The sequence below is a fragment of the Phalaenopsis equestris genome, unplaced genomic scaffold (assembly GCF_001263595.1).
Source record: "Phalaenopsis equestris unplaced genomic scaffold, ASM126359v1 Scaffold001013, whole genome shotgun sequence".
Classification (NCBI taxonomy): Eukaryota; Viridiplantae; Streptophyta; class Magnoliopsida; order Asparagales; family Orchidaceae; genus Phalaenopsis; species Phalaenopsis equestris.
Window position 1 is genome coordinate 747853 of NW_018165452.1, and position 26008 is coordinate 773860.

The 26008-nt window shown below is 37.5% G+C and overlaps 1 protein-coding gene across 2 annotated transcripts in view; it reads right to left on the reverse strand.

Moving 5' to 3' along the window:
- LOC110032724 (exocyst complex component SEC3A-like) overlaps window positions 1-26008 on the reverse strand; it is a 145407-nt gene that overhangs the window by 93881 nt on the left and 25518 nt on the right. For both annotated transcript variants that reach the window (XM_020736452.1, XM_020736453.1), the window contains exons 2-6: window positions 12109-12188; window positions 7356-7436; window positions 7173-7240; window positions 6915-7017; window positions 4215-4360 (exon numbers count right to left, since the gene is read on the reverse strand). In XM_020736452.1, coding sequence (XP_020592111.1) covers window positions 4215-4360; window positions 6915-7017; window positions 7173-7240; window positions 7356-7436; window positions 12109-12188 — 478 coding nt within the window. The remainder of the gene's footprint in view (window positions 1-4214; window positions 4361-6914; window positions 7018-7172; window positions 7241-7355; window positions 7437-12108; window positions 12189-26008) is intronic.

The following is a 26008-nucleotide window of genomic DNA, read 5'->3' on the forward strand; positions in this document are numbered from 1 at the left end:
ACACAATTGAATAATAACCCTTCACGCACTTTCAGACGTATTCTTCCCTAAACCTTCTCAACACCTTATAGATCTTAGGTTGTGGCCCCTCCAACTATCTGCCATCTTCGATGGATCTGCCTAGGGTCTTGCACAAACTAGGGCCAGCCTGAAGCACAACCATCTTATGTCCCTCCTTAAATACCATTGTCAAAAGTTTTCAATTCATCTTAGTCTTCCCAACAAACTGCAACCATTTCATACCCAATATAATATCAATGCTTTCTAAATCCAAGGGAGGAAAGTCTTCCATCACCTGAATGTCTGGCGGTGTTAAATCACTCATTTACAAACTCCCTACTCTTCTCTACATGTCTCGTCCTCATCATGACTACAAAACTTTTTATATCCATCATCTCAAGCCCCAACTGCTTAACAATAAATAGAGATGAAGTTGTGGGTGATTGTGGGTGGCCCCACTATCTATCAACACAACTACACCCTGCTCTCAAATCTACCCCTGAAGTTTCGGTGTGATTTGATGTTAATCCTAACACCGCATTCAATAAGACTTCTACTACATCCAAGTGGGAGTGTTCCTCCTCCAACACATTTTCTCTGTTTCTGCATCCCCTGTATTCTCGTCATACATTGTGAGAATTTGTAATGTCCAATCCTTGCAACGGTCCTGGAAAAAACTTTTCATCGTGCCGAAAACATAACCATTAGCCCATTGCTCCATAATTTGTCTCTGCAAGATGTTTGAATGTTACCCCTGATGCCATTATTTTTGTCCTGTGGAGCCTCCCTTTGAATTTCTATTATTTGAGCTTCTAGTATCATTGTGGTCATAATATAACGGTGTGGCACTCCACTTGTTCTGCTCGTATTAGCATGTTCCACTACAGTTTTATCTTCTACCAACCGCTCTAATTCCACAATTTCCCCCAATCCTCGCAGTCTTAGCAGGCAAAGTGATACAAGTATCTCTGGCTTCAAACATTTCAAAAAGTTGCATTCCATAACTTCTTCTGATATCCTCTCAAACGTCCGGATAGCATCTCAAATTTCTCCCTATACTCCATGATGGACATTTCCTTAACCAATGCAAAAAACTGCTCGTATAAATCCCCTTCTCATGTGCTTTTGAAACGTTCCAACAATTGCACCTTGAACACTTCTAATGTCCAAATTGGCTGGCGTTGTTCTCTCCATTAATAACATGTTAGAATCTTTCCTTCCAAACATAGAGCTGTCGCCAACAATTTTTCTTCCTCTGTCAGCCCATTAATAGCAAATTATCTCTCTGCACGATAAACCCAACCATAAGCATCCACTCCTTCAAATATCGACATCTTCAGCTTTCTAATGCATGAGTCTCCCTAATTTCTTTGACTGAAGTTCATTCCACCCATAAAGCAAAGGTTGGGTTTCCTTTCTCGACTAATATTGATTTCTTTTTTTCCATAAGTTTGGCTTTCCCCATAATCAGCTCGCCCATCCCCATAAGTTCCAAAAATGTCTTCTACCTAGAAGGCTGCTAAAATAGTGGGCATTAGTGAAGTTGGATGCAACTCTTTGTAGGGGTCCCACCCACCATGATTCACTGTTTCGGGTCGAAATCTTTCAAATTGATCTTCTCCGGCTCCAAAAGCTCGATCGACCCATTCTGCATACTACCTCATTCCAACAATTTGGATGTCATGTCATTCCTTCCAAGTGTTGAGGCTCGAGTCCGCTTCTTATCCCTTCACCCGATCTAACAGCTCCAGATCCACCTGAGACAGTGAAGTTGCCCTGATGTGGCACCAATTATTTTGATTGTTGTCACTCGCATCGGTTCCAAACGCCGCCGCTCGATCCCGCTGCAAGTAGTGAATGGTTTGTGTAGGACTTCGTAATCTTCTTTACAATTTCTTCTAGGGATGTAAACTCCCCTCCAACCTCCACTCAATGGCTGATAAATGCTCATATATTCCATATTTGATTTGACAAACCTCTTCCCTTAGTTTTTCCTCCAAAGCATTCATCTTTTTGGCCGTCGTGACCTTTGTATGATTTTTAAACTTCACTACGCTGAAATCATGAGATTAGGAAATTCTGAATGCAGGATCGACGTGTGTGAAACTTTGGATGTCGCAATCCAGAAATTCATGTATGTGGATCAATGGAACTATTGAAGGTTGTGTGGAACTTCATAAGCCGCAATCTGAATACTTGTACATCGCATATCCCAATCACTAGCTTTCGTCACAAGAGATGTGGAACTCCTTCACGCAACGATCCTGATCATGTATGTCGATCAAGAGCGCCTGATCTTCTATATGCAGCAATCCCAAGCATTGGCTTCTTCTGTGACTGGTGTTGTTTGTATGTCGTGACCCTCCCCCACTAGCTTGAATCATGACCGACTCACAAAAACGCGTTACCTGTTTGCAGTGATCTTCCCCAGTGAGCTCAAATCGTGATGTCGAAGGAATGCCACAATGACTGTATCACAACAAGATCGAAGTTTCAGGTTTCTGCAAGCCGCAAGCCCCAACGTTCACTTGTCAGAATCTCATCGGTCTTCACCGGTGCAGGACACGATCCCTTAGTAACCTTCCCAATGAGTTTAACTAGCGACTGTATCGTGATAGTTTGGGTTATTGTACGCTGCAATCCCTTTTCCCAAACGACCGTGATCCCGTCGGTCTTCCCCAGCTCCCAATCTGATCAATACGGATGCCCCGATCCACTATTCCTTTCTCCTCAATTCCTTCTTCCAAGATCGAGCGCTCTGATACCAATATGACAAGTAAACAAAACAATTTCTTGCACAAAATTTAGGGCAAAGTAAATGTTTTCTTTAATCATCCAAAACAACACGAATACAAAGATAAGCATCTACAATTCGAGAGGTAGGTGAACTCTCCCAATTCATACAATTTTAGAGGTAAAAAATCTCTCACAAACCCTAACCATAAGACTCAAAATCAATCTCATGGCTCCTCTATCCCTAAACACATTAACCCTATTTATACTAGCAACAATACTAATAATAAAAGAATAAATTGACCTTAGGTTAATAAAAGACAAAATTATCCCAAGGCCAAGCACCGGCATAACAAATCCACCACCTATTCTCTTCAAGATATAGGTTCAACACTTGAAGAAAAATAAGCTACAACACTCCAAATGAGAAAAAACAAGGAGAAAATTCTCAAAATAACATAAACCAAAGAAAATGGGACAAAACAAAAAAATAACAATATATAAATAGTTCTCAGTAAAATTAACCCTAACTCTAATTCAAAAATAATAGAAAAAGGGATCCACAAGGATTTTTCAACCTTTGGGCAGAAATAATCCCGAATCAGGAGACCATGTAGGATTTTTTCCTCTAAACATCTGCTCTGGACGGAAGTCCAGCATGCATGCACGTCCCACCTACGCGGGAAAGGTCCCACGTCACAACATCGGGAAGAACAACATAGTGACAAGCTCTTTATAGAACCAGGATTACCATAAATTACAATGAAATTTTTTTTTCTATGTGCTTTTCATGTATCATTATATATTGCAATTTTTTAATTACATTAGCCGTTATGCATCATGAAAAAATGATGATAATTTGGCAAAAATAGCTTTCCCATTTTATTAAATTATGCTTTGACAACTGAGACATTCTTCTCTGAATAATAATAAAAAAGGAGATTAATGTAAAGAAAAACTCGATCATTCTAGACCATAAGCATGCAAATTGGGATTAAGATAATATTCTAGAGCATCTCTCAAGTATACCAAGTAATGAGAAAATAAAATTCCATATTAATTCATAATTAATTGAGCAACATATAGTAACAGGAGATTACAAATAAATACAGAAAGCTTAAAGAAGCTTCAATTTTACAAGCCAAGTTGGATTAAGGGAAAGATTCATAGTGAATGAGAATGTATTAGCGAACTTCAGAATTCCCAAAGGACGCCACTGACCCTAATTAATTTGCTAAACACAAAAAGCTAAAATATAACAAGAAAAAAAAACAGTTTCTTTCAACAGGCAAAATGAGCTAACATGAGAAGTTTTATCAAGCAGCAAAGGATAATTAAATCAATGCGGTTGGCTTATATCTAAACATTATTTTCTTCATTATGATATGATTACCAAAAATTATTAAGTAGAAGCCAGCAAAAGGATATAAAAATATGCACGACAATTTAATATAGTACCAGGAAAATACGGACAAACTTACGTTCCAAGAAGAGCTTCCATGTCCTCTTCTTCAGCTTGTGAAACAAGCTCTCTTTCAACTGTAACTTGAGAGTCTCTCTGTATTATAACCGATGCAACTGGACCACCTTGGATTTTAACTTCATTATTGACTGTAGGAATATTTTCCTGGGAATATATCCTCTATGATAACTAACAAATTCCAAATCAAACAAATTTCATACTACAAAATAACAGGATAAGCCCTGTTTGAAGCTAACCAGTTGGCTGAACTTGTCAACCAACTTCTGCAACTTGCATATAAAAAAACTGATTAATACGATGCTAAGATTAAAATGAACGGCCTTAATACATGTTAGATGGATTATCATCAAATTAAATCCCTGTCTAATGCAAGACAAATCGGGGTTATGTTTCCTTCTGCAACTAGCATGATTTATTATATACTTTCAAGCAAAAAGAGAGAGAGAGGACAACCAGGTAGCTAGTTACCAATTATACCAGTAACTTAATTTCCTAAAATGAAAAAAAAAAGGTAATAGTGGAGTTAAACCCAAGTAATAATGGAAAGAAAGCAAATATTCCAAAATTCAACAGGAATAGGAAGATAAAATCAAATCAAATCAAAATCAAGACAAATTAATTTCCACATTCAAATTCATGAATGCCTTCTTTTGACAAAAGTTAAAAGCATTGAGCCAACCAATAACACATAATGCAAGAAATAAACAATGAACGAAACTACAACAGAAAATCAGGTAACAAAACTATAAAAAGAGATTATTCCCCTAAAATCAGCCTGCCACACCTACATCACATTAGAAGAAATCATACATCCAACTTTCACTCAAAAAATTTGGAAGAAGTTTTTTATTCAAACCAAATGTTGTAAATTACGTCATTTATGAAACACTCTTACCCTAAGTAGAAAAGCATTACAATAATCCGAAAGCTGCTTTCCATCTATAGCAATCCAAAAACATGCGAACAGTAACTTTTTATGTACAATAATCTAGTAATATGTAGACAACAGCTTTCCATTTACATCAATCTAGTAATTCTAGGATATCAACATCATATTTATGTTTCTAGATCCCACAGTTAAAGAATGATTTTCAGATTTATTTTTTCAATAATAGTTATTCCTCTGCATGAGTATGTACAACTTCTCATTATATTTTTTGCATAATGGAAATAAATTCAATCATACAATCTCTCATTTTCTATTCTCTTATCTTCTCATTCTGATTTTCAAAATGGTATCAAAATCATTAAGGTTCTACTCTCGTGAGGTCAACTGGATATCATTAGAAAGTCTCAACTCCAAAATGACAGTTCCTTCACCAAAACTAAAAATCAGGCTTTGTCTAATAAGCGTAGTGAATATATATGTGCACGATTCACCAGAAGACAGTGGCAAACCTAATGAAGAAACTAATGGTCAAACAGATGGCAACTCCAATTCTATAAATCAACCTCACAATAAAATTTTATATTTAAAATTTTAAAAATTCAAAATGAAAGTTGAACTGGAATACTCGGAAGAAAATTGGCAGCAAAGACAAATCCTATCACCTCTCATCTACGAATTTCAGTGTCTGGACATCAAAAGATAGGCAACCAATTATTCTTGTAAAAAAAGATTCCTCCAAAACATCATTAAAATAAACTTGATTGCTCAAAGAAGTAAATTCTCATACTCCCTAATTACAAACAAGGAAAAAACTACTATTTGGACCAAAAATTCTTCCATACTCACAGCCCCATGACATATAATTATAATGTATGAATTGTAGACGGATAGCTATCAAAAGTGGCCTAAATAAAGTTCATTCATGCTCACAAAAGATCTGACACTTCTCTCCGCTTCTATTGCCTAACCAAAATTCTAACATACTATAGCTTAACAAAATCACTTCTAACAAAAGTCGTTTTTCCAAATTGATTTCTACTCTAACACTTTTATGACTTAAAAAAAGGGAGTATGATTGAAAATACAAAGATGTGTTCAAAACTTTCCATTAGAATTTCTTGGGAGCACTAAATCCTCATGTGAACTCAAATTTTACATTAGGCTTTCAAAACTACTCTTCTGCCGTTAGTCTTTAAAACATTAGTATTAGACCACCTAAAAATCAGTAGAAGTATTAAAATCATACGATGACGCTATTTCATAGGCCTATTTTATCAATATAAATACCTAATTTATTTCAAATAAGACAAATTTGAAACTTATCTAACAAAATTATCTAAAATGGTAATGGATATCATTTAAGTTTTGAATTCATGTAGTCATGCGCAATCTTATACGCACATTAATCACACAAATCCTACCAAAAATCATAAGTTCGTGGTATTTCTTATCCTTGCATGCACTACATGCCAATTCACAGCATTCACTTGCACACCTGCGATAACAGAAACAGCATGTTGAGTCTTTTTTTTTTCTTTCTTTTTGTCCTAATTTAATTTTACAAACCAATAAGGCAAAGAACACATCACCCCAACTCCTTCCGATCAAAACCTAAACAAGGTTCGTGAAGAAATTGAAGTGTGCAATCTTATCTCCACATCAATGACAAACTCAGTCCCATTTGGATGGATGAAATACCATCCAAGAAAAACATCTTTGTGATTTTTTTGTGAGGTAGATTATATAAATGATAGCAAGAAAAATAACGTAAATAAAAGGCAAAAGACTAGTCACTATTTTAAATGTTACCTTAGCCCAAAGGGCCATCTCCACAACGTCTATGCCAACAACCTTAGGCATATGACCCAGCATCTCCTTACAGACATTTAAAACATGAAGAAGCAGCCGGTTCCTACAGATAGATGGCAACAAGTATAAAAACGAATCAATGTAAATTTAAAATCTGGGTCACAAAATATCAATAAACAATGGGAACACATAACTAAGAACATAAGTAATAATTATGGCAGAATCTCTGTATGAATCTGGAGATTCGCCCAAGTGAACCTGTCATCAATGTTGCGTACTGTCCACTGTGGAGGAGTAACACTTTGACTTCTAAGATTATCAAATCCCTGAATAGAACCAGGATAGATAATTTTAATTAGCATTAACAAACTGAGCCCAATTATCAAAAAAAGTTCCTCAATAATAATAGCTAAAAATGAGAGCATAGTGCAGGAAAAATACCAGCATAAAGGTACATCCACTATTATCATTCGGAACAACCTCCACTTTTGTAAGATGCTTCAGCTTGTAAAGTTTTGCAGGCTAGAAAGTAATAGAACTGTCATAAATTAGATAGTACTTAAACCATATGGGATTACTCTAGCAAGTAAGAGATTATATATAATTAATACTTTTCAAATTAACTAAAAAATAAAAAATGAAACTGTTAGCACCACAGTGCAGGTGGGCCAAGGTTGGGGAAGGAGGCTGAAGATGGGAAGAAGTGGACCGATGGGCATCCATTTTAGTGTCCTGCCAGGTCATGCAACAGGAACACAACTTTTAATAGCAAAATAACTCATCGAGGTGGGGGTTGGAAAACAAATATTTCCACTAACAAGGCAATCATCCAAATTCCAGTTACCTAACCATAACTCCAACAAGGTTTGAAATTCGAAGACTTGAGACACAGAAAATAAAAGAGGCACTCTATTGTGGTAGCGTTGGAGCCCGATAGGAGATCCCGTCTCCGCCTACTCCCACGCACATGTGAAGCGAAGTCGCAAATCGGCGCGATCCCGATCCCGCTCCCGCCTCCCTATTTTGATCGTGAAAGGTCGCGACCGCCACCTTACGGTTTCGCGATCCGTTCCCGCCTTTCTCTGACTCGAAGCAAAGTATCCCTTCGCTCCCTTCCTGTTCGTGATAAAGGCTTCGGATGGCTCTCCTTGGATTTCTAAGTCACGTTTTTGGTGTTCTTCTTCAGGTTTCCTCGAGATAGAGGAAGAGAAGTGCAAGAAATAGTTCCTTGCGGCAGAAATAAGAAGAAGAAAAAAAAAATTGTTCTCCCTTGGCTTCTTCTTGATGGCTTGTGACAGAAGAGAAATTGGGTTTATTTCTCTTGTAAGTTTATCTTCTTCGATATATCTCGGTGGATAGTTTCTTCGGTGTATCTCGGTGTACAAAGAGAAGAACAGAGAGAGAAGAGAGAGCAACGAAATGAGAGATTCCTCTTGTAAGTCGAAAAGACCGACTAGTGTAAATTCCTCAATTAGTAAAATCCTCTGCAACTCCGTGGACGTAGGCAATTTGCCAAAACACGTAAACTTGTGTGTTCTTTTTTGTGTGAATTTTCTCGTTCTATTTTTTGCGCTTCAAATATCGTTTTTCTATTAGATCTATACCACATCAACTAGTATATTTTATAGTTCACAACAACTGTTATCAGAGCTTTGTTCGGATCTGAGAAAGAATGATGGCTGCAAATAAAGTGAATATTTCAGGGATCGAAAAATTTGATGATACAGATTTTGGTTATTGGAGGATGTAGACAGACTACCTCTATGGAAAGAAACTTCATCTTCCGTTATTAGGGAAAAGACCTGAAATGATGGATGAAGCTGAATGAGATTTATTGGATCAACAAGTTATGAGGGTTATTCGATTGATTCTATCGAGATTCGTTGCACACAACGTCATCAAGGAGAGGACGACTGCAGATCTCATGGCAGCCTTATCAGGTATGTATGAAAAGTCATTAGCGAATAACAAGGTGTACTTGATGAAGAAGTTATTCAACTTGAAGATGGTAGAAGATGTTTCTGTTGTTCAACACCTGAATGATTTCAATATTATCACAAATCAATTGTCGTCTGTTGAAATTAATTTTGATGATGAGATACGTTCGCTGATATTGTTGCTATCGTTGCCAAATAGTTGGGAAGCCATGAGGATGGCAGTTAGCAGTTCTGCAAGTAAATCTAAACTGAAATTTGATGATATTCGTGACTTGATTTTGGCTGAGGAGGTACGTAGAAAAGATTCTGGCAAGATTTCAGGTTTGAGTTCGACACTAAATGTTGATTTCAGAGGGAGATGGCAGGACAGAAACTCAAATAAAGGGAGATCAAAATCAAAGTCTGGTCAGCAAACTGTTGGAATTGTTGCAAGGCTGGCCACATAAAGAGGAACTGCAGGAATCCCAAGAATATAGAAAATGATAGTGCAAATGTGGTATCTGAAAAAGTACATGATGCATTATTGTTGGCAGTTCATTTTTTTGTTCATGATGGAAGTGAAGAGAAGAGTGGGTCCGGGACACCCATTCCTATTATTTCACAGACAGATGGTGGAGAACCACAGAGCTATGAGGAAATTTTGCAGGATGAAAGTCCGAACAAGTGGGAGCTGACAGAACTTTCACCAGGGAAGAAGGCATTACCCAACAATTAGGTGTACCGAGCGAAGACTGAGCAAGATGGCAGTAAGAGGTACAAAGCTAAACTTGTTGAAAAATGCTTTCAGCAAAGTCAGAATATTGTCCATGCAGAGAGAGTTGCAAGCAGAGATAAGAGTAATTCAAGAAATAGCTTGGAGGTGCAAAGTTATGTTGACCCTGCTGATATGTTGACTGAGGGTGTTACTCTTGAGAAATTGAAGTTGTGTGCAGCTTCAGTTGGTCTTCTGGAGTGAAGACGGGGTTTTGAGTTGCAGATGTGGAGGATTCATGGTGGAGTATTCATGGTGGAGGATTCATGGTGGAGGATTCATGTTTGAAGAAAAAGGGCGACACCTCCCGTGAAGGATATCAGTTCGAAGAAGGAGATGTTGTAGCATGTGTATCGGTTTCCAAGTGGAAGATTGTTAGCGCTGGAGCCCAATAGAAGATCTTGTCTCCGCCTACTCCCGCACACATGCGAAGCGAAAACGCAAATTGGCGCGATCCCGATCCCGCTCCCGCCTCCCTGTTTTGATCGCGAAAAGTCACGACCACAACCTTTAGGTTTTGCGAACCGTTCTTGCCTTTCTCTGACGCGAAGCGAAGCATCCCTTCGCTCCCTTCCTATTCGTGATAAAGGCTTCGGATGGCTCTCCTTGGGTTTCTAAGTCACATTTTTGGTGTTCTTCAGGTTTCCTCAAGATAGAGGAAGAGAAGAGCAAGAAATAGTTCCTTGTGGCAGAAGGAAGAAGAAGAAGGAGAATATTATTCTCCTTTGGCTTATTCTTGGTGGTTTGTGGCATAAGAGAAATTAGGTTTATTTCTCTTGTAAGTTTGTCTTCTTCTAAGTTTGTCTTTGTCTTCTTCGGTGTATTTCGGTGTAGAGAGAGAAGAACAGAGAGAGAATAAGAGAGAGCAACGAAGTGAAAGATTCCTCTTGTAAGTCGAAAAGATGATTGGTGTAAATTCCTCAAGTATTGCAATCCTCTGCAACTCCGTGGACGTAGACAATTTGTTGAACCACGTAAATCTGTGTGTTCTTAGTATGAATTTTCTCATTCTATTTTTCGCTCTTCAAAGATCGTTCTTATATTATATATATATATACCACATCAACTGGTATATGTTATAGTTCACAACATATTGCATTTTGCATTACTTTGTAATTACAATAATATCCTTCCATGGAGCAAGAAAACATAGAGGTCACATGGCGTGCTAACTCTTTTCCCATATTTTCTCTTGTTTTCCCCATTTCAGTAAGAAATGCGCACCTATGGAACTTATACCTCCTAAACCAGCTTTAAGCCAAACCTAATACGATTGCCTGACATAAAATTTACCGCTAGAAAAGTTACAACCAATGAATAAAGCCCACGCTTCAATTGCAATATATGATACTAAATAAATTAATATTTTAATTTAACTAATCTAGCAGACATTAATTTAATGGTTTAGATTATATTTCCAATAATTTATCTACACAAGCATATTTATGATGCATATCTTATAAATATATATTATGCAAACAAATTAGGATATCCACAGGGACGTGGCTTTTAGAGTTAAAACTTTAGATGGCTAAATGAAGAATTGCCTCAAGCATGGTATGTTAAGAGAATCCCTAGTAGAAACTTTAAAACTACTTTAAAGAATAACAAGTAAACCAGAACCTTTATATGAATCATAACACTAGGCAACAAAAATTCATTCATGTCCATGTTGACTATGGAAAAATGAGAATGTTAAGATGGATGTGTGAATAAATAAGGATAAATTAAGTTAAGATGGAAGTGTAGTAAAACAAAGAGAGCAAGCAAAATTTTAAAAGTTAGGATGGGTGTGTGTTGACAAAAAGGATAAATATGAAATGGCCTTATAAAAGATAAGGTGGACATAGAAAATATTAAAGAGAAGATAATACAACAACAACAACAACAACAAAGCCTTAATCCCACTACGTGGGGTCGGCTACATGAATCTTTTTTCTCCGTTGCGTCCTATTTAGTGTCAAATTTTCATTTAGTTCTAGTAAATTAAGATCATTTTTAATACAATAAGCCCAAGTCTTCCTAGGTCTACCTCTGCCTATCTTAACACAAGTAGAATCTAAAACATCTACTCTCCTAATCGGATCATCAGATGGTCGACGTTTAATGTCTAAAACATCTACTCTCCTAAACCATCTAAGACGACTTTCTCTAATTTTGTCTGTCACAGGAGCTACACCAACCCTATCACGAATATATTCATTCCGCATTTTGACACTAAATAATCATAAGACTAAATATGTTCAATAAAGGTAGAGATCTAATAACATAGTGGATAAATAAAATTAATGTGAAAGGCTTAATGAAAAAATGGTCAAATATAACAATGTAAAAAAAAATTATACAAAAAGATGGTAACTATGATAAAAAAATTTAGAAACATTTTATTGAACAAGCATGAGGAAACTTAATGCATGTGTGAAAGTTCTGGACAACACTAAAAATTTATATACACGTTAATATCACAAAATAACAGCTAAATTATCTTCGAAAGGTATGATCAAACCTCAATAACTCCACCAGATGAATACTTCAAGACATGAAGATGAGCTTTAGGACTCTGATGTTTGGAGGATGGTCGTGTGGCTGCAAAATCAATAAATCTTCATATTTATCTCAAATGATTGGTTAAAAGCATAAGAAACTAGACCTAATAATCCTTCAAATTAATTCATTTAGATGTTGACCGATGATTTTCAATCAGAAAAGCATGAATAAATAAAAATTACTAAGAGCTCTGGACAGCAAACACCCTAATAAATTCATTTCAAATATGTTAATACCAACCGTTTGAAATAAGCAGTGGAGTACATAGTGCAGAGAATTCTAAGAAAAATAAAAGCACAAACGGCTCAAAGGATAGAACTATCACGTTCAAACAACAGCCAAACGCATTGTGAAGGTCACATATTGGATCTACTGATGCATCGTCAAATCTTCAACAGAAATTTCAATGACCTCTCATAGAATAACAGATGAGGTTCAGGTTGTTGTCTGATGGTAGCTTCAGGGAATTTCACTTAAATGTGAAAATAGTCATTTTCATTTTTCTTCCCTAAGCAGTCAAGCAGGTCCAGTTTGAACAAGCTTCAAGGATATGTCCAACTTCTAGTAAGACAGACACTGTTAATAGAAATCACAAGAAATCAGAATGCAGGCAGCGTGCTCAAGTTTCGTCTTTAACAAAGCCAATGGAGAAAGCAAAAGAAATTGGTCAAAACCCATTTTCATATGCATACATAATAATCAAGCAAAAAATTTTAAAAAAAGAAATGGGAATATGGTGGTTGAGACTAATAAAATTATTTTCCATCAAACAACAAAAAAAAATATGGATTTATTGAAAAACTATGCTTGCAAAAGTAGACACATCATTTAGAGAAAATAATTGAAGAAAGGGCATTTATCCAATAAAAAAGGGTTTGACCACACACAGCTCAAAGGATAAAACTATGACGTTCAAACAATTGCTCGACGCATTGTGAAGGTCACATATTGGATCTACCATAGCAACTTCAAATCTTCAACAGAAATTTCAATGACCTCTCATAAAACAACAGATGAGGTTCAGGTTGATGTCTAATGGTCGCTTTAGAGAATTTCACTTAAATGTGAAATTTGTCATTTTCCATTTTTCTTCCCTAAGAAGTCAAACAGGTCCAGTTTTAACAAGCTTCAAGGATATGTCCAACTTCATGTAAGTCAGACAGTGTTAATAGAAATCACAAGAAATCAGTATGCAGGTGGCGTGCTCAAGTTTCGTCTCTAACCACGCTGATAGAGAAAGAATATGAAATTGGTCAAAACCAAATTTCATATGTATACATAATAATCAAGCAAAATATTAAAAAGAAAATAAACGGGAAATATAGTGATTGAGACTAATAAACGTATTTTCCATTAAAAAAAAAGATTTATTGACAAACTATGCTTGCAAAAGTAGACACATCATTTAGAGAAAATAATTGAAGAAAGGACATTTGTACAATGATTGGTGAAGCATGTTCTTTACATGAAGTAGAAATTTATGAAGCAAAAGTATTAGCTTCAAAGCTAGAAGATGAAGCATAAGAAAAAACATTAAATTTCTTTCACATGGATTCAAATTAACTTCAAAGTGAAAAAAAGTGAAGCTCGAATTATCGACCTAGTTTTGCTCAAAGTAAACCTTTTCATCAATTCGATAATTTTTAATGCCTTGAAACAACCTAATACAAATTGTGATATTAGTGTATCTAATACAACTTGATCAAGAAAAATGAAATGAAGGTAATCATTAAAGAATTTTGTCCACGCTATAAATTATATGCAAAATTGTATTGACAATCGCAAGAGGATTTGGCAATCCATAGCATAAAATCACATTGTTTACAAACAATGAATAATCCATTAAACATTGCAGCTGGAGCAAAGTAAACTGCTCATAATGATTGAGCATGTGCGATATAGAACAGAGCAAATTCAGCTTGGTAAAGAGCCATGATTACAACAGAATTGAAGTCTCTAATCATTATCGGTAATTAATAGCAAAAGATAGTTTGGAAAAAATTATTAATGATGACGATGATGACGAATAAAATTTGATTGCTATAACTCTTAACATTAGAATTAGTCCAACTATTTGGGGCCAGTGTTATAAATCTTATTTTTTATTCATTTCTATTGAGTATTTTCTGAGCTGTAAAATATAAACTTTGCAAATTATCATGAATATTCTATTAATATAACTTTAGTGAATATTCTATTTATCACTTTCTCTTCTAGATCATAACAGTGATTTTCTCAACTCATATAAGTACATATTCTTCTTTTAATTATATTTGTCCCGACCAACCTAGTCTATTTTTTAGGGACCATCTCTTTAATAGATTTCACTCAGAAACATTACTCTAAAATAATCATCTTAACATTCACACTTATGAAACACTCAACTTATACATTAATGATTTTTTAAAAGGCCAATATTCTAATCCATAGAACATTATAGATGAAATTGGGTTTCATAAAATTTGTAGTTAAACTTCCATGTCACATAACACTTCTGAACATTTCTTTACCTTAATTCTAAACATTATATGCTAATCCCTCTAAAAAACTGAACTCTATCACATCCAAAAATCATCTTAAAGTCTAATAATATTGAATGATAATTATTTAAATCAAATCCACTAAAACTACCTCAATGACATAATTTAAAAGAGGAGAGCCATTTCAGAATTAAAATTTTACTTGTGGGCATATTTTACGTTTATGTCATAATTGGGATTGGCCTATAACTATCACTTCCCTTGGGTTTGGAATCAGTTGTGGGTTGAGTTAGATTTCAGCTTTTCCAGGGTTAGGGTAGGAATTCCCTATTTGGGTGAATTCCCCAAACTTGGTGGTGGCAGGCAAAGGAGATTGCAATGAAACCTTGTACTCCGTTACAATCACTCCAGAATACTATATCTCATAATGTTTTTGGACTTTATCTCTGCAATTTCAATGGCAGTTCAAAAGGTTCCAGCAGCTCCATTTAGGATAACAGCTGTTTGGAAGGTTTTCTTGCATCACAAAGCCCAAAAATGGTACGGGGACAGCAAATAAGAAAGAGAAAAGGCAATAGAAATCTTGAAAACTAGGGATGAACAAAGACAATGCACCAGCAGCGACTCTCAAGTGTCCGCAAGCTTACATGACGGCCCACACAGGAAGGGTGAGGCAGCTCACTGTCAGTCTTGGAGTAGGAAAACATGGTGCTTGTCGCAGAACCTGAAAGCATATTGATGATAATAAAAATGTGTAAATAGGAACTGTTGTGTGTAGAAAAATTCAAACTCTTGTTTCCAAATATGAATTTAGATCAATCTGTGTAACATGGCGATGTGGGAGTGCTCTGCATCGGTCGCTATAGACATCGGACGCGAATGCGAGAATCACACAAGCGCGGAAGATAGGCCGATCAATCCAGATTTCCTTTATTGTGCTTTCTTTCTAATTATCATTTATTCCTTTATAGTCATTTCCTATATATGTATAAATTTTTGTAACGGAATTTTTTGTGTGTTTTATTTAGGACAGCAGCGTCCTTTTTCTCCCTTTGAGAGTTGTATATGAGGAATTGGGTGATGCTCCGGCAATATCTCTCTCCTGAGGTGGTGCTTATCTTCTTCTCTATCCCCATCCAAATCTTCCCCAAGGCACTCCTGGCCACCCACCACCATAGTAGCCACCCCCGAACAACACTCATTTGTTGTTTTTCACTGCAGTTCTCCAATTTCAACCATTCTTGTTCGCTCCCACTGCCCCGAACAGCCGCCCCTTCCTGTCCTGCAGTCCACACCTCTCCTGCTTCGTTGTCCCTCGCTGTCCAAGCTCTCAGCTTCGCTCCCAATGCAATTTCAGCCCCTCCTTTTGTTGTCCCAACCACCCACCACCTATTTCAACCACCAACCTCCACCCCCAATCACCTAGCCGACATCCACCATCCTTTGATCGAACCATAGTGAAAGTTTGTGTTTGTTGTAATTTTCCTTTCAAGTCTGTTTAATTGTAACAAAGTATTTATTTTCAGTAATAATATTTGCTTTTACTATTGTCATTTGGGTTCACTCTGTTATCATTTAATATCAAAGCAAGTCTAATCCTAGTTCTATCCTAGTGTTTCTAGCATCCCCCCCTCTCCCCCTACCCCTCCACACACAAACGCCACTAAATAAATTAAATTATAATTGTACAGTTAAATTTATCTCATTACAGGTTGTCTGCGCCTTTTAGAAATATTTTCTCCTCGATTGCTCTTTTAATAAATTAATTGCACCTGAAAGGTTAGTTTAAAATAACTATGAGCTAACAAAAAACAGTGAATACTCGCACTCTTAAACAACAGTAATACAGTAAAAAAACAATATGCATATATGTAAAGATTTAGAAATCAGTATAAAACATTTGATATTCTAAGAATATGATCACTTGCGATATAACATACAATTCAATGAATTTTATTATAGCAATAGCACATCTATATCTTACAACACTTGTACAACTGTCATCGAAGCACCATATTATACCAATTAAAATACTTCAATATCAACTCTTTTACATTTACGTGCACGAGTACCTAGTGTTCTTCCGCTAGTACCAAAAAACTCCGTCATAGTCAATCATACACATACAAGTATATATATATATGTGTGTGTGTGTGTGTGTGTGTGTGTGTGTGTGTATTAAAAAGAAAATCAATATTTGACAGAGGCCTAAATATCGATTTCTCATGTGCATCAAGACCATATGATGAGAGCTCACGCCATGTGCCTAACTATTCGAGAACCTCGCACCACAGGGGATCGAACCCGTGACCTGAGGAGACTTACAGTGAACCCCACCAACTAACAGGCCACGGCTAGCGGCACACATGCACATAAGGAAATGGATATTTGACAAATGCCCAAATATCGATTTCCCATTGGTGGCTGCTAGGGTTTTGCTCCTTGATGGCGATTCCCGGTGGTGATTCATTGATTTCTCATTTATCTCTATCATCTCCCGCGAAACGAAGTTTCACACTCTGGCAAACGTTATCCAGTCGACAAACTTCTACAACGCTCTTGTACTCGAGGACGCTCGCGCTCTCGCTCTCCAGTCGACGGCTCGAGTTGCAATGGATGGCTCGTATCGTCTCTCTTTCTCTGTCGCTCTGCCTGACAGGTGCCAGACGTTTCCTACTCGGCTCGCGTCTCTCACCCGCAGTCGACGGCTTGCAGCTCTACTACTTCCGAAGTTTACTCGCTTATTTCCAGCTGCATGCCTAGCTGCTTTGGAGATGGCATCCACGATCCGTTCCTATGCCACTGCACTTGTCAGGGACATTCCTTTTCCTACTCGTGCTCTTCTTTCAGGTTCAGAGTCTGGTTTTCATATTGGCAAGTCCTGCAATGTTACGCAATCTTTTCACGACGCTCGCTCTTGAAGGTGGTGGCGATCACAACTTTATAAAAAAACTGGAAAAAAAATGAGAAGTATGCCTTTATTCTCACAGAAGTCGAAACAAGTACTCTCGCGTCCACTTGGCGTTTTGCTCTAGTAGAGAAATTTCTACTGGAGATCATTCAGAAAGAGTTTGTCTATGAAGCTATCTATGAAGCTATTGGGCAGTTGGTATTGGGCAGTTGGAATATTTGTTTACTTGACGGTCGGCACATACTGATTCAGTTATCTCATGATATCGATTACACTCGTATCTTTTCTCGAAAAGTGATCAAGATTAACAACCGTTATATGAAAAATCTGAAGTAGACTATTGGTTTCGACCCCAAAAGCGGAGTCCCCTATCATTCCAGTTTGGATAAAATTTTCGGGGTTAAAATTACATCTGTTCAACTTGGAGATTCTCTACTCCTTAGCAACTGCTTACAGTAAGTCTCTCAGGGTTGATAATCTTACGTTTGTTGTCACCAGACCTTCTGTGACTTGTGTGTTAGTTGAGAGGGATGTCACTCAACCAGCTCCGGATGAAGTATTGATTGGAACCACTCACAATGAGTATTGGCAAAAGATTGAAATCGAGCCATACTCTCCTTATTGCTCTCATTGTAATATATTTGGTCACGTTCTACCATTTGCTATCGTTTACAACCTCATCTAAGGTCGAATATCGCCAAAGAAAAGCCACCTAAAATCCCTATTAAGAATATGCAACCCGATCATCTTCCCAGCACCGCAGTTCCTGAAGAAAAACAACATACTACAGATACAGATCCAGTTGTGTTTATACCACCACTGTTATTGAAGAAGACTCACTTACATGCCAAGACACGCGAGAGTGATCCTTTGATCCAATAACAGATCAGCCGGTACAACATGTAGTTGTTTCTAATGTTCAAAAACCTACACATCTTCAGCACACTTTAGACCAAGATCAGGTGAGTCAATCTTCGGAATAGGAATGCAGGTCTATTCCAGGAGGAAGAAGAAGAATGGAGGTCGACTCCAACTCGGGAACATATTGGATGATACATTGGTTACTACTGGCAATGGCAATCATCTTGCCAATCTATTAGCTTGCTCCTTAGAACCAAAGGCAGAGGCAAAACCAAATCGGGTTGCCCTCTAGCCACCTAATACTATGTATTTCAGCATTTTTAGGCTTTTTCTTTATGTCTCTAATGTATTTTTCTGTATTTCCTAATTTTGAAAACACTTGTGGTTATAGTGTGGGCAGAGTGTCATGTTTGGGCCCTCCAACACATTGTCTTTGTTTCTTTAATTCTAGTTAATATATTAGCCTTTTTGGGCTTTCAATATATATATATTAAAATACATAATGGTGTTTTCTTCCTCGCTCGGCTCTGCTAGGGTTTCGCCCGATGGCGAACCCTAGCAACAGTTACGGCTTCGATGTTTCCTCTCAGTGTTTTCGCGCTCGATTTTGTTCATCTCCCCGCTTCTTCGGCTTTGAGATGAGGCTCGTCTCCCTCTCGTGTGTTCTGCGCTCGATTCTGCTCCTTTGCGGCCTGTCTCGCCATTCGCGTGTTCTGCGACTCAGTCTCGCGGGAACTGCTCACGATTTCTGCGTTGTCTGCGCTCGTCCCGTCTCACCACTTCGTCCCCTTTTAGCTTCGGCATTTTCGACGCGATTTTTTCCCTTGTCTGCTTTCTTCTCTAAACGTCGCACCTATCTTTGAGGATGGCTTCGAACAAATCGTATACAGCCGCCCTTGCCGATGTCCATGCCTCAGGCACACCAAAATCATCATCTTTCCCTCATTCATTTGAGTGGGTGAATGACATCAAGAAACATGATAGAAAGAATGGAAAGTCTATCATTTTTTTTACAGAAGCTGAAGGTATTCAACTTGTTTCCTCCTATCATCCGAATTTGGTTGGGAAATTTCTATATAGTCATCCCAAAATGGAGCTCATTCGCAAAGAATTTGAACTTATGCACCTTGTTGGAGAATGAAAAATTGGAATATTAGATTGGAGACACGTTCTTATTCAAATTAGCAATGAAAAAGATTACATGCGCTTATTTGCTAGAAGGATAATATGAATTGATAACAGAGCAATGAAGATTCTGAAATGGTCTGTGGATTTTGACCCACAGACGGAACCGCTAATCATTCTGGTTTGGATTCATCTCTCTGGTCTGAAATTTTATTATTTTTTTCAAAAAGTATTGTACTCTATTGCCTCGGCTTATGGGAAGTCACTCAAGACGGACATTTCTACTTTTAATTTGTCTCGGTCTTCTGAACTCAAAATACTTATTGAAAGAGACATCACTTCACCAGCTTCTGAGGAAATCTGATTGGGCACACAACAACATGGATATTGGCAGAATGTAGAGATTGAACATTTTCCGTCGTATTGTTCGAACTGTCGTATGGTCGAATAGTCCAGTTCTTAATGTCACCATCTACACCCCCAACTCAAACCAAAAAAGTAAATTACTCGTCTAGAGGCTGTGATTTCATTTCCTCCTGATCAGGCAAGCAATATGACAACTATTCAATCCCCAGTTGTAACTCCCTCGTCTTTGGAACTTCCTATCATGGGGGAGAGGGAGTTTCTTCAGAACCTGCCTGCCCTGGAACTTATCACTGATAATACATGTAAAAATACTTATAATGCTTCACAACCGCCTCATCTGGTCCAGAAAGATATTAATATTACTCAGGCTCATGGGGATCAAGACGTGCAAAGACCTACACCTATTAGACCACCTTTGGAATCTACTGATCAGATTAATCAATCATCGGATGACGAATGGCAGGTCTACAGATCTAGGAAGAAGAAGAAGAATGAAGATCTGCTTGAGCTCGGGAATCTGATGGATGATATTTTGGTTATTACGAGCAATGGTACTCACCTTACCAATTTGTTAACCGTCTCTCTTCCGAGAACTAGAGGCAGGAGGACTAAAGTGGAACGTCTCTAACACTTTTGTATCATTTTGTGGCTTTTTGGTTTTTACTTTTTTGTATCTTTGTTTTATCTGGTTTTTGTGTGTGTTGTATTGTATGAGTTGGGCTTTCTTTTAGATCATCTCATACAACATTTATATATATATATATATCATTCATATGCTTATCTAATGATATAAAATATAATATATGTATCTTTAAATAATATGTTATAATTATTACTAAAATAAGACCTAACATTATGATATTACCAATTAAAAGAAGAGTATATAAATTGGAATAAACTAAAACATGAATTTATAGATATGAATAAAAATTTATACAATTAATCGAAAAGAAATCAAAATACTATTATAAATATAAAAATAAGAGTACTTAGGTCGATTACGATTTTTTTGTCCTTGAACTTGTCTTTACTCCTCTTCTAACAGCATGCCTTTAAAAAACATGATATTCATATTATTAAAACTTAATTTATTCATATGATTTTAATTAATCATTAACTTTACATTATTTGAGTATTAATTTCCATCACTTTACTTTATGAAATCTTAATGAACTTTATTTTGCTATTCATTATATATATATTTAAAATTCATTAGGTAAATTATAATATGAATCCAATCTTACCTTACTGAAGTTTGCTTGGGTCAATCTCTCACCTTCAATTCGTGCATTTCTCCTACTTCTACTCCCCTCCAAGCTGAAATTCTAAACCAAGAGTCCTAATTTAATAAAATAAAATAAACGTATACCCAACAATAAGTACACCAAAAAATTAACAAAGGACACCAAAAAACTGAGAAAAGAGCACCAGTGCTACGATGAGTTCGTTGAGACGGCATCAGCATCATATGCATCTTAGTCCACAAGAGAATCCTACAGAAAAGAAAACAAAGGAAGAAAAGAGGAACCAAGATAGTAGACAGTGAGCCGATGAAGCCAAGAGCAACCAATACACCTTGTGGTCCTGAAAGGAGGGCGGGAGTGCCACTGCAGACAGATAAGCATAAAAACAGAGAAAAAAAGAGATCCCACAAGGGAATAGGTAAGCACGGGAGACCCCTCGACCAGCATCCTCAGGTGCAAGAGCTGGCACCCAAACAATGCACCACGAAAACAAAAGCAGGTATTACTATGAGTAGCAGACGAGGGGCAACCACAATCCCTCGGACAGCAGAAATCCAAGCCAGCCCGAAACAGAAATAGAAAAATGAAAACAGTTCAAATGATTTGCAAAGTCGAGGCCAAACCATACCACCAAATTAATAATAACATGTTAGGAGGAAACATCCCGACGAACATAAGAAGCATCTATCTTGTCTCCAACCAACAACGTGTGTAGGGGGGGCAGATCCCACCCAACAAATATTAGTAGCGCTACCAAAGATAACAAGTCAATTTGCGGGTTGATTCCCCTCACGAAATATGAAACTCCAAATAACAACCATATGAACAGATCCCACCCAACAGTTATTAGTAGCGCTACCAAAGATAGCAAGTCAATTTGCGGGTTGATTCCCCTCACGAAATATGAAACTCCAAATAACAGTCATATGAGAGGTTAAGAGTTTAATCATCTGAATAAAATAGAGAATATCCCAAGAGGCCTCAGCACCATTAGCAAGAATGTCAACCAGGAAGCAATTATCACTTTCAAAGATAATAAAATGTCAACTGAGAGAGTGAGCTATCATGACAGCCGTCAAAATGGCCCGAGCCTCCGCTTCAATAGAAGTATCAGCGTAAGAGGGTGAGGAAAATAAAAGAATACAGTTCCCTGCAATTCCTAGCAATGCCCCCACAACCAGCACTGCTATATTTCCAACTCCCATCAGCGATAAACTTTACCCACCCACTGGGAGGTGGTCGCCATCTCACCAAAACCGGGAGATGAGGAAACCTCCTCTCAACCATTACCGTGCGCCCCAAAGAAAGAAAATAATTAATGCCCGAAAAGAAGCTTTATTTAGCATTACCCGTCCTCCAAAACTTATTAATATAGGCAATAATATTTGTAAAGACCATCGTATTCTGAATAGTTTTACCCTCATGTTTAATATCATTACGAGCCATCCAAATAAACCAGCATATAATGTAAGGGTAAACTTGCAGAAATTGTTTATGTTTTCGATCCAGATTGCAAATCATAGTGGTAAGCAAAAGATTTCGATCCGGATTCAAAATAGTGTCAAACCACATGCCAACCTTCCTCCAAATAAAAAGTGAATAAGAACAAGAAAAGAAAATATACTCAACAGTCTCCTCCGTCGAATTACAGAAACAACGTGAGGCAAGTCTCAAACCCTTCAATTTTAAGATATCATCACATGGAATAACCGAGTGGAAAATTCGTCAAGCCAGGAAAGACATAGAGGGAGTTAATGCCCAACTCCACACACCCTCTCTCCAAGGGAGCTTGTGAAAATTATGTAAGGCGGAATATAAAGATTGGGTAGTGGAGGAAGGCATGCGAAAGTTCAAACTAGGAGTATCTTGCATTTGAGGATCAATTGGAATGGTGGAAATGAAGGTAGCTCCCTCGAGCAAATTATTGCCACTATTATGTTTTTGCACCTCATTTTGGACTCTATACTTCCTCCGACGGTACTTTTGAACATTTCATTCATCCCTTAATATTTTAAAAATATCCTCCAAAGGAGTCTCGAAGAGTGCACCAGAATGGTGAGAATATAAAGAATTATTATTAGTCTTCAAAGCATCAGCGAGAGAGGCCGAAGAGAGACGAGCCCCCTCAGTATTAGAAATAATAGGAGGAACTGAAGCAGGTATCACCTACTCAGTTCGCCCAACCGGAGAGATAGCATTAAAAAGAAGGGGATATAGATTATTATCAGTATTTAAAGCATCAGGGAGAGAGGCGGAAGAGAGACGAGACCCCTCTGTATTAGAAATAGTAGGAGGAAATGAAGCAGGTATCACCTGCTCAGCTCGCCCCACCGGTTGTCCCCCGGTCTGGGCCAAAGCAGGGTTAACAATTGGGTGAGGGACCACGGCAAAAGCATCTGTCGAAGCAGCCATAGCATTTTCTACAGGGAGCATAGGCGTCTGCTCAACGTGTAACAATTTCATACTTCCCCCTTTCCTCAACTCAAGATGTAACCTGAAGCACTGATCCTGATCATGGCCAAACATTCGGCAATGAGTACAGTAAGAGGGAAGTTGTTCTAATAAAACTTGCTGTCAGTATCCATTGTGAGTCGAACCAATCCAAACCTCATCGGGTGGAGGTAAGGTAACATCCCGTTCAATTAAAACTCTAGTCATAGCAGGTTTGGTGAGATTATAGGTAGGAGCATCAAGTTTAAGGGATCTCCCGAACATAGCAGCTAAGGAGAACTAAATTTCATGGTTAAAAAGATGGACTTTCAAACCTGAGAACCGAAGCCAAACAAGAATAATCGGAGTCTCAGCTTTGGGATCAAAATTGGTTGACCATTTCAAGACTTTCATTCCACAGTCCTCAAACCACATCAATCGCCTAGCAAACAGACGCATATAGTCCACCTCATTGGACAACTGAATTAAAATGTGTCTTCCATCCAAGGGTCCTATCTTCCAATCTTAGATAAGTTTCATCAGTTCGAAATGTTTTCGAAGGAACTCCATTTTAAGATACTCATACAGGAATTTTTCTACCAAATGAAGGCGGCAAGAAGAAGCGAGATCGCCGTTCTCGGCATCGGAGAAGAAGAGAGCAAGCTTACCCCCTTTTCGGCCAGGACGTCGAATGAAAGAAGACTCAGTACCGAGTGTGAGTGAATCATAGAAGACAGAAGAGAAGTTTGGAACGCCGTCTGCGGTCACGCCGGCATAGGAACGAAATCGTTTACCTGCGTCACCGACGCCGCCAGCAGTCACACCGGCATAAGAATGAGCCATGACGACCGATTAACCGCGTCGCCATCGATTCACAAACCCTAGCAGAGTCGGAGTCAAAACCATCGCGTATATATATATATATATATATAATTTTCTTATTAAATCAGTAAAATAAAATTACTAAATTTTACCTTTAATTTAGGACGAGCCCTAATCCAATCGTAAAAATTTCTTCCTCCTTTCTGCATACGATTTCGCTTCCTTCCTACACGCACAAGTGCTCCTTCATCTGGACTTCCTTCAATCGATTGTACGATATTCTTCTCCTTATGTCACAGAGTCGCTTGACCTTCGCACTAGAAGCCTCTAGCATCACCGTCATCTCTGCCCTTGGCACACGTGACACCACTGTGGTACGATGCCCTTCTTCCAATATGTTGTGATCTCGACTCCTAAATCAGTTGAGTCATTGCCGCCATCATCTGGATTTGGACATGGGTTCAAATTTATAGTAGGATGCAATTCATCATTTTCTATCGAACTCCATTCTTCAATAATTTTGGGTCCATAATGGATATAATTATTAATTTGAGCAAAATTACTTTTTTTTATTTTTTAATATTAATCTTTTTATAATTGTCTTATTCGCTCTTTCATCAAGATTATATTAACTAATCATAAACATTGACTCTGATACCACTTTTGTCGCAACCCGATCAAAGGTTTGGAATAAACCAAGACGAATAGACACGGTCGGACGATGGAACTAAATTTTTATATTCATTTTCTATACTAACATTTAATAAATGAAAGTCATAAAATAAATTGAGCTAAGGTAGTACAATTAAATTTACCTCAGTATAGTTTATTCGTGTCTTCTATAAATATTTTCTCTTCTATTACTCATCTTTTAATAAACTAATTACAACTGAAAACTTAGTTTAAAATAATTATGAGATGACCAAAGCCAATAAATATTAACACTTAAACTACAATATTACAAGAAAAAAAGAAAATAATAAGCATATTAGTTAAGCTTTTAATAAAAAATATAAAACATTTTATATTTTAAGATTATAATCACTTATAATAATTCATGTTATTCAATAAATTTTACTATATCAACAGCATATTTATATCATTCTACATCGGTATAATTGTCATTCATAAGAGCACCGTCTGAAAACTCATACCAATTTAGGTGCTTCAATATCAATTTGTTTTTTCATTTACGTGCACAGGTACCTCAGCGTTCTCCCACTAATATCATAAAAGACTGACTTTATCATAGTCAAACATGCACAAACAAGTAGATGTATGTGTATCTATATCAGCGTCTTCCACGCCTCTGTCGCTCGCAGTGTCATCGTCTTCCTCTGTCGATATCGTTCCTCTGCTCGACGTCGACGTTCCCACCTGCTCTGCTCGACCTCGTCGTTTTCCACGCCTCTGTCTGCGTCTGATTCTTCTGTTTCGGCGTTGCTCATGCTCTGCGCCCGACCACTCCTCTGCCTTTCAAACCTCGCAGCAGTTTAACGCCGACAACCTCTGATGGCATTTCCTTCTTCTTTGATTGAGCCGGACAAAGTCTCCTTTGCCCGCGTGGTGGATAACCCTCAGGAGTCCGCAGTGTTATTCCCATCAAGTTATAAGGAATGC